Source organism: Drosophila rhopaloa, unplaced genomic scaffold (assembly GCF_018152115.1).
Source record: "Drosophila rhopaloa isolate 14029-0021.01 unplaced genomic scaffold, ASM1815211v1 contig_155, whole genome shotgun sequence".
Lineage (NCBI taxonomy): Eukaryota > Metazoa > Arthropoda > Insecta > Diptera > Drosophilidae > Drosophila > Drosophila rhopaloa.
In genome coordinates, this window is record NW_025335034.1 from 11,399,929 (window position 1) to 11,409,996 (window position 10,068).

The 10,068-nt window shown below is 40.1% G+C and overlaps 1 protein-coding gene across 1 annotated transcript; it reads right to left on the reverse strand.

Moving 5' to 3' along the window:
- Window positions 1-8,315: 8,315 nt before the first annotated feature.
- LOC108045841 (transmembrane 9 superfamily member 3-like) lies at window positions 8,316-9,566 on the reverse strand. The gene is made up of 2 exons (XM_044457159.1): window positions 9,522-9,566; window positions 8,316-9,404 (listed from the first exon to the last, which is right to left on the reverse strand). The coding sequence occupies exons 1-2, from the start codon at window positions 9,564-9,566 to the stop codon at window positions 8,475-8,477; spliced, it is 975 nt and encodes a 324-aa protein (XP_044313094.1). The 3' UTR covers window positions 8,316-8,474.
- Window positions 9,567-10,068: the final 502 nt, after the last annotated feature.

The following is a 10,068-nucleotide window of genomic DNA, read 5'->3' on the forward strand; positions in this document are numbered from 1 at the left end:
AAACTTTTGACTGAAATTATAATACCCTCTGCAGGGGTATAAAAATTCTAGTGCTTGTTAAGATACTATCATTAGCTCAGTACCCTTTGCAGATGCCCTTTCAGTTAGTCGCTCTAATAATGATACGAGTACTTTATACAATATCTCTATGCTTATCCTTGTATTAATTCGTACACTCCTTATATGCTTGCTTTTTGGTCAATTTAAGTATATTTAAGTACGATTACCGCGCTTCCTCGCAGTGAGGACCAAACTATTTTCCGTACGTCTCACTCCAACTGTGGAACTGATAAAAGTAATCAACCCGAGAAGGCTTCAAAAGGAAACCATATTTATAATATAGCTTTAATTAAAATTGGTGTAGGTGGTACAAAAACGTGTTGTTGATTCAATTGTCGCAGCAAAAGTGAGTTTATTCTTTATCAAGTTATGCATGCTTAGCCTATTTCACAAGAGTGGAACTTAAACTGATCGTACGTGCGAGACCGAGATAGACATAGTTGTGTTCGGTTGACAATGAGTTTCGCACAAGATTAAAAGGGACATACATATATAGGATATAATAATTGTGGAACTTAACTTAGAGTATGTACGTATGTATCCTCTACACAAAGGTGCCCAATGCCAATGTGGGCCTACGCCTACTTTCGCTACGGCCTGGGCTTTCTGCTGCTGTGCGTCCGTTCACCATGCCCAGTGCTGCAGGAGCCCTCGTACCGCGGTCCCGAGCACATCACCTACTTCCGCAACGCACAAGTCTTGGAGGAGCAGTTGGTCCGAGAGTAGCGCACCAGCTGGCTTTTCTGCTTCTACTGTTTCAGATCCTGTTTCAGAAGGTCAAGGAGACGGACCGTCGACCCTGCTTCGACTCCAAAGGCAAGATGCGACCTCAACTGCCACCGCAGTTGAATGCATCCAATTCTAAACTAAAACGTGCCCTCGTCGCGTTGCTATTGTATAAATTATATGTGTGGTCTTGCATATGCTTATTTAATTTGTAGCTAATCATCAGGTACCAAATATATTTAAATATGTGGAATGAGGCGCTGAGAGCGAGCTAGCTGAGATTAATGAGCCACTTTTGAGCTCCCGTTTTGCTGGTCGAATTGATTGGAAGTTCATACCTCGTTCAGTTCGGGCTACTCTAGTTTTAGCTACGACGCATCTAGTGCGATTGGATATCCATCAATTCAATTATATCTTTCGTGGCGACAGGCAGCATTTTACTTTAACATTATCTTTTCCTTCTTGATTGACGCGATGAGACGTTCTTTTTGACTACATTATTATTATAAATCAGGTTGTCAAATATCTCCCTTCCGCTTTTTTTGGTTTTTGAATTTGGCGGCTATATGTCAATTGAAAGGTCTTGACATAACCTACAAAACGACGCTATTCATAACAAGTATGGTTTTTGCGTTGAAGTTATACATACTCGTTTGTCGATCTGAGTACTGTCTTAACAGCAAAAAACAACAAAAATTCGTTTTAGTTTAATTAGAAATTAGAAAAAACACGAAGACGGAAGCCAACTTCGGCAAGCCGAAGTTTTAATACCCTTGCAGACTTTGCCGAAATTGCTAAGTCTGAAAAAGTAGCGAAAGGAATCGGGAACACATAAATAAACTAGATTTGCACAGTTATTGACATGAAACTTTTATACTGCAAAAATGTCATATAAAAATAGAAAAAAAGAGATATTTTCGCAGCCTTTAACAATTTTTCCTACGGAAGCTATAAGATATAGACGTCCGATCGGCACGCGCTTTAACCTGATCAGGGTATGCATAAAAAATACGATTTGAAAAGATTCATGTCAATAGCTTATATACTGCGCAAAATATCTTCCATTCTTGCAAGGTTTATCCGATTGTTCCTATGGGAGCTATATGATATAGACATCCGATCGGGTTTCAAACTTGATCTGCGTACACATGTTTTAGGATGATTGTGAAAGTTTCTGATCGCTAGCTTTTAAACTAAGCTCGCAAACGGTATTGAAACAGACGGACAGACGGACGGACAGATGGGCATGGCTATATCGACGGACATAGCTTTCGAGTACGGTAGTTTTCTTCATTATTTACCTGCAGTTTTATCTTGAAATAGTAAACAAAAAAAAACACTATAGTGGAAATTAATATTCAAGGTATATAAAATAAATTATTAACACTAAATGTTTAGTACATGTGATATATTGTCCAATTTTTAGGTCTCTGCTAACAAATGTCTTTGTTTTTCAGTGCGTTAAGGGCAGTTGAAGCAATTTTAAAGCTGAATGTTATTAATTACACTGTTAACGATCAGTGGATAAAATTTAGCCTATTTTATGGCAATACTTAATGTTGCAGTTGCATTTACGTTTTGCAATTCAACGTTGCTTGATGTTTGGAGCGGCAACAACCACCAACACCCTTATTGCCTATGGTGCAATGGTGCCTTTGTTGGCAAAACTAACGACTAAGAAACATTTAATTCCAGCTAAAAGTGCGGCACTGACCGACCTTTTTTTTGGCTGGCAATATACTTACAGAAATACAAAACCATTTATGTACATATATACAGGATCAGTTGACAGCTTGCTTTTCTTAAATACTTATTACAAAACTTATAATACTTAGATTTAAAACTACATACATAAGTAAATATGAATAGTAAATATGTATATCTGTTAATAGTTAAATTCCTATTTCTTTTATGAAAAACATTGTTCCCTTTTTAATATGATTTTTAATTATAAACTTAAATAGTTAAATTCCTATTTCTTTTATGAAAAACATTGTTCCCTTTTTAATTTGATTTTAAATATAAACTTAAATAGGTAGATATGAAGTAAATTATCCTGACAAATGTTGTTCTTTTTTAAATAAAAAACTTGCTTACATTTCCAAATATTTTTCTTCTTGATTTTAGCATAATACTCAGATCAGTGTGACCAAAATTTCGGGAGTTCATCAGATTTAAGCGTGCTACGGTCGTACTGTCAATCAGCTGGCTTTGTTGACAAGCAGTTTATATTCAAATATCGTATTTGCGGGAAAGAGCCTTTAAAAGATATTATTAACTACATTGGCAAGACAAGTCTGCCGCTGTACAAAGAAATTAAAAAATAATGCAATTTAAATTTAACAGTTGTTTTTTTAGTTTACTTATAATTATTTGCTATTTTAAAGTTCATAGCTGCACTTTTATGATGTTTTTTCGTACACTTTTGACCTAAGAAACATTTTGCCCTGACAAGAGGCACCCTAGATAGTATTAATGTTATTTTGTCCTCACATGTAAACTCCTGCGATCGACTTTGGCAAGTTTTTTGAGTTTTTCCCTCCATTTCTTATATTGTTCAGTGAGAAGCGTACGCCAAAAGTTTAAATTTTTTAATCTTTTCGCTAGGGTTCACCCAAAGTTCATTTCCGCAGACTGGCAACGCTATGCAATTTTCTGGTATTTTTTTCGTCGATCTGAGGACCGAGGTGAAAAAAAACGTTGACGAAAAGTGAACGCCAGCTGTTTGCCTCTCGCTCTCACTCATGACTGGCGGACAGTTTTTGTCGATCTGAGTATTAGGCTAAACCAGCGAAAATATTGAATGGCACCACCATCAAAAGTTTCCCAGCTCTATTGTTCCATAAGCCTAGTATTCAGATCGACGAAAACCGTACGCCAGTCATGAGAGAGAACGAGAGGCAACAGCTGGCGTTCACTTTTCGTCGGGCCTTTTTTTCACGTCGGTCCACAGATCGACGAAAAAATAGAAAATTCAACAGCGTTGCCAATCTGCGGAAATGAACTTTGGGTGAACCTTAGCGAAAAGATTAAAAAATTTAATCTTTTGGCGTGCGCTTCTTACTGAACATTATAAGAAATGGAGGGAAAAACTCAAAAAACTCAGAAAAGTCGATTGCAGGTGTTTACATGTGAGGACAAAATAACATTAATACTATCTGGGTGCCTCTTTTCAGAGCAAAATGTTTTTTAGGTCCAGAATGTACGAAAAAACGCAATGAAAGTGCAGCTATGAACTTTAAATTAGCAATTAATTATCAGTAAATTAAAAAAAAACAACTGTTAAATTTAAATTGTATTGTTTTTTAATTTCTTTGTACACCGGCAGACTTGTCTTGCCAAGGTATTTGATAATATCTTATAAAGGCTCTTTCCCGCAAATACAATATTTGAATTTTAACTGCTTGTCAACAAACCTAGCTGATTGACAGTACGACCGTAGCACGCTTAAATCTGATGAACTCTCACAATTTTGGTCACACTGGATTAAAGTTTTTACGCTAGCGTAATCGTTTGTCGATCTGGATACTAGGCTATAGTTGGTAAACGAATACGGCCTGGAATCTGAGCGAAATCTGAAAATAGACAATGATTTATGCCGCCGTCCCACAGAGATCCATCCAACATCCGTTGAACGGATCGTCCATAAGGTTTTGCTGTTCCGAAAATTCCCAGTTTGTTCCCCCTTCCAAATTTGACGGACTTTTTTATGCGATAGTTAGGCGATGTTTTTTCGGTGCAACTCTGAGTTCTTCTTGCCGGTGAAAACTTAAACATTCACTACGAAAACGTAAGCAATAATGACAGGGAACTTTTCAAAATGAAAGGCGCCAAATCAATTCTGTTTATACTTGTAATAATTAATTAATTATTGCTCCATTACCCAGGCGCATACCGTATTCACAACATGGAGCAGAACACATTGGAGAACGAGAGTATGTCCCCATACTTATATTTGTGTTTTACAATTAACTAATAAAATACAGCCTCGATCATGCTTTCGTGGAGTGCAGACGCGTTTCTCTATCGCTACGAATTTCATTATGAAGAGTCTATGGACAAGTCCACCTCCGTGGCAAAATTCATTTCTTTTGTGAATCCGACTTCTAAAGTCGCGGTGTCAGTGCCCCTACGCTCAGTTAGTTGTGCTTCTCGTGAGAACATGAAAGCCAAAGCAAGTGCAAAACTCCGCTAGTTTGTCCAAATTCGAATTCGAATTTTATTTTGATCTTAATAACTTTCTCCCTTTTGGAGGGTTTGAGCTGGGTTCCGCCCAACTGCGGGGCCTACGCCTTGCCCACTAGGCTACGATCACAATTTTCGGAATCCAGGCAAAGGGCCTGAATATTCAAGGAATCGGTAAAGCAGTGCAAAGCAGTGCATTATACATATAACGTCTGGTCTTTCGGACTCCAAAGATGACTTAAACATCAGTAAGATTGTGGCACGAATTCAACAAAAAACGAAAGAGGTACTACGGCAAGCTAGACTTCCATATACTTCCCCCTCGTACAACATTGCACCATCGTCAGACAATGATACGGAACCGGAAGTAGCAGCCATAAATGGCGACGATGAGGACTGGTGGACCACAAGATCGGCTAACAACAAATGCCTTCTTAACTCAAGATCATCGAATTCAGCATCACCAATGTTTCGGCCAACCGATTCTCAGAACTGTCGGACATGGACACAGACATGTGACACGTCCAAGTTCCTCATACGGTCAGCCGCAATGATTCTGAAAATGCCAGTACTTCCACCGGCTTAAGACTGGTCAGCAGCAACATCAGCAACGGCAACAGCTCTTCCAACAACCCTAGCAACAACAACGTTGTCCACACCAAAGTTGGCAACAATACCGGAAACAACAATAAGAATCTCAGCCGTCCATCTGGCAGCCAGAAACATATAACCTCCCACAAACCGCCCCCAATTATGGTTGATCATTGTGAGAACCTGAACGGTCTTATTAGATCCACAGACAAGATCGTTGACCCGTCCAAATACTCCCTCAAATGCCATCCCAACAACTCTGTTTCCATTATAGCTGCAGATTCAGATGCATACAGAGCTATAACAAAATCCCTTACCCTTAAAAAAGTGCCATACCATTCCTGGCAGTTAAAAGAAGATAGATCCTATCGTGTAGTCATCCGTGGTGTCCATCATTCCGTCCCGGATGAAAATATTAAGGAAAGTATTATCTCGGCTGGACACGCGGTTCGATTTGTCAATAGACCTAGAAGCCGCTTTGACAAAACCAAGTTCGTCAACCTGGTTTTTGTTGAACTAGAACCGGAGTCAAATAACAAAGACATCCATGAGATTAAGACACTTTGTCGGCAAAGGGTTCAAGTTGAACTCCCCTACAAAAAGGATGATGTCGTTCAATGTCACCGGTGCCAAGCATTTGGACACACAAAAAATCATCACCAAAAACTTTTTAACTGCGTCAGATGTGGCCTGCAACACGGTGTGGAGGCCTGCTTAAAAGACATTCACCCTGTCAAATGCGTTAACTGTGGCGGAAACCATACAGCTAGCTATAAAGGCTGTATCGTATATCAGCAGATTGCTAATCGACGGAAAAATGTCATATCCCATCGCAGCACCGTTTCCATACAGCTAACTCCTAAAAATGGTCGGTCAAACTCTGCTAATCCAATCTCCTATGCCAACGCTGTCCGTGGTCAAGTTAGCAGTCCCCAGCTCCAACAAGTTAATATGACTCTTCCACAGAGTCAACAGTTTCCTCCACTGAGCAGCAACAACAGGATCCAGAGTCAGCATCAAAAAGCACCGCCTCGACAGCAGCAGCAGCAGCCATCACAGCAACAACTGGCTCCTCAACAACAATAACAGCTGGATCACCAGCAGCAGTCTCTCCGTCAACAACACCGATGCAACCCGCAGTAATTGATCAACGACCAGCAATGGCAGCGTCAAGAGCAAATGTTCCTGCAATCCAACGAAAGAATGTCGGCCTTGTTGCTCAGATCGACAAGTTATTCCAAATGATGGTGTCGATGATGGGACTTGTCACAAGACTGTTACCCCAAAATACTCCAAGAACAGCTCAATCATTAGCTGGATCTCTCCCAGTTAATGCAACACAACCATGAGTCAAATCGGCCTTAACATTGGTGTGTGGAACGCCGACGGACTTGCCAACAAAGACCTTGAGCTGAAGGTCTTTGTGCATAGTCATAATATTGATATTATGCTGGTTAGTGAAACACACTTTTGCTCAAGGTCATACTACAAATTGCACGGGTACGATATTTATCAAGCAACTCATCTTGCCGATAAAAAACGCGGTGGCTCCGCAATTATAATAAAATCCTGTCTACAATGTTACCAGATCTATAGTCTACAAAGTCAAAATGTTCAATGTGTCTCAGTCAAAGTCAAAACCGACCTTGGCGAGACAGCAATTGCGTCTATATATTGTCCACCAAACTTTCAATGTTCTGCTAACGACTTTGAAAAGCTCTTTGACGATCTGGGATCAAATTTCATAATCGCAGGGGACTGGAATGCTCACCACCGTTTTGTGGGGGTCTCGAAACTCAACCACCTCCGGAAGAGCACTCGCAGACCTTGTTCAAAGATCCAATGTGCAGGTCCTTGCAACCGGAGTGCCTTCGCATTATCCATAAGTCCGAAGAACACCAACAGCCATTGACTTTGCTGTATACGGCGGGATAGGGTCTGAGTGTCTTTCCATTACAGAAAGTCTTGAGCTTAGCTCTGATCACATCCCATCGATCATCAAATTCAGAGTCGCTGCGCAAAAAATTTGCTCCAGGCCTCGCATCCTTCATCGAAATGCGAGCCTTCCTCGCTTTCAAGCAGCAGTCAACCGGCTTGTTAACCTATATATGGTGTTAAGCTCGCCTGACGACATCAACGACGCTGTGGAGATGTTTTTTAAGATTATCGACTATTGCTAATCAGCATATTTCTTGCATCGTACATAAACTTAATTGGCGCAAACAAGTTCAAGTCACATTTTGTTGCAATTGCATAGATTGATAAGTTTTCTAGGCAAACAATTCAAATAAAATACTTGATGTATACGGTACGCAAGCATACGCCAACGCAAAAGCACATATAAGGCAAAAATGTTTTCTTCGGTTTTTGTAGGAAAAATATATGACTATCAAGATTTAGATATGAAATGAAATAAAGAAATCTAGGAAAAGGTTATATCTTTTTGTTTAATAATTACTAATTTTATGGAATTTAAGGAGATTCCAGTCCAAATAGATAAGATTGATAATTGACTCTTAAATCTATCAGAACGTAAATGCAACAAACTGAGCTTTCAATTTACAATTAAATCTTATTGTTATTTTTTCTACATTTCATTAAAATTGAATCCGCTTTGCTATTTCTTAGTTCATTGTCTTGCAATCCCGAAAAGCACTATTTAAGTAATATATGTGCCTTGCGTATACATCGTTAAACTGAATATTTAATCTTTGGTGGGAATACATTGGACTGGCGTTCATTTTCATACCAACATGAGAAGTGAGAAACACAAAGAGACGGAGAGAGAAGAGCCAACTGGAGCAAAAGTAAACACACAGAACTAAAACTCTACTCAATAAATACAAGTGTAAATCGATTAGGATGATATACAGATCTGGGGGCGGGTTGCTGCAAATTGAGTCGCAGGGCTCTTAGTCTATTTTCACATTGGAATAGATTTTGCGCACGAAGAGATTCGTGCCCACATAGCCGACGGTGCCGCAGATAATTTCCAAGGCGCCGCTGAAGAGAGCCATGTAGCCAAAGTAGAAGGCCGTTTGGAATAGACCAAACATTTTGGTCTTGAAAAAAAAGTAATAAAAGGAGTAGGCATTTACGTAAATAGACGTGGAGCCTGCCGCCATGAAACTCGTCCACTGCCATCGGTAGTCCTCCGCATTCAGCAGGAAGTATGTGCACACAATAGTAACACACACCGTCACCACAGTCAAGATACTGAACACTAGCAACATGAAGCCATAGACATAGTAGATTTTGTATGCCCAGAAGGAAGTGAAGATAAAGTACATCTCAATGAAGATGGATCCAAAGGGCAGGACGCCACCCAAAAGCACAATAATCAGCGGCTCCATGTACCACTTCTTTTCGGGAATAGGCCGCGGAACAGCGTTCACTCGACAAGGGAAGTCCGGCTGACCATCCAGATTGCGGCCGACCACAGTGCCCACCAAAGTCAAAGGCAGGATCACAAATATACAGATGCAGGTGACCGCCACCATGGTGCCGAAGGGTATGGCTCTCGATGCATAATACCCGATAGCAATGAAATTGATTAGGAAAGCCGTGCCGCACACAGCCACTGGAACTGTAAATGCGGAGACCAGCATCTGCCGAATCCACATTCGTCCTCCCAATCGGGCATATAGCGATCTTCCAAAGTAACCATTAATTGGAGAGGTGGCAGCATACACAAATATATCCTTCGACAGCATGGAACCGCTTTCCGTGTAAAGTTCACCGACTATCGCGAACATGATCACACAAAATACCACCGAAATCAGTTGGTAACCAGCTCCTACCAAGGCCGAAAAGAGAAGAGTATTTGGTGGCGAACGGTTTGTCTGGAATATTCATATCACTGCCGAGTCCTCAACCTGTGGACAAGTCCCAAACCCTTCCAACCCACCTCAGGCTCTTTTAAAACCTGATGGAACTGGTAAGGTTTAAAAGATCCCTACGTCGCAGATATATGAGATCTCAAGATCCAGTCGACAAAAGCTCATATCGTCGTGCCGAAGATGATCTTAAAAAACTTCTGTACCAAACTAAACGCGAATATTTTGATGAAATACTCCTCAACGCGGATCCCACCAAATCGTACGGCTTCAACCTTTGGAAATGTACACGGAATATGAAACGACAGCCTCTTCGAAAGATCCCAATAAAAACAAGGGACTATTAGATACCCGTTACTCAGCTAAACAACTTAATATAAATATACCTTCTTGTGTTTTTTTTTGTTTTTTTTACAGCACCAGCGCTGCTTTAGCGCAGGCAGCTTTTGTACTGCACCAGCAGCTGTGTTTATGTTTATGTTTTTGAGTGCAATAAATTGACTAGAAATATTAAACATACATACTTATATTGGCTAAACACATACATTCTTAAATAGTATTATGTATATTAAAGTCTAAATGTTTGCACAACACGAGTAACGGAGTTATCTTTGCAGGGCAATTGCAACTGTGTACAGTGTAAATACATACATATGTATATGCTTACATA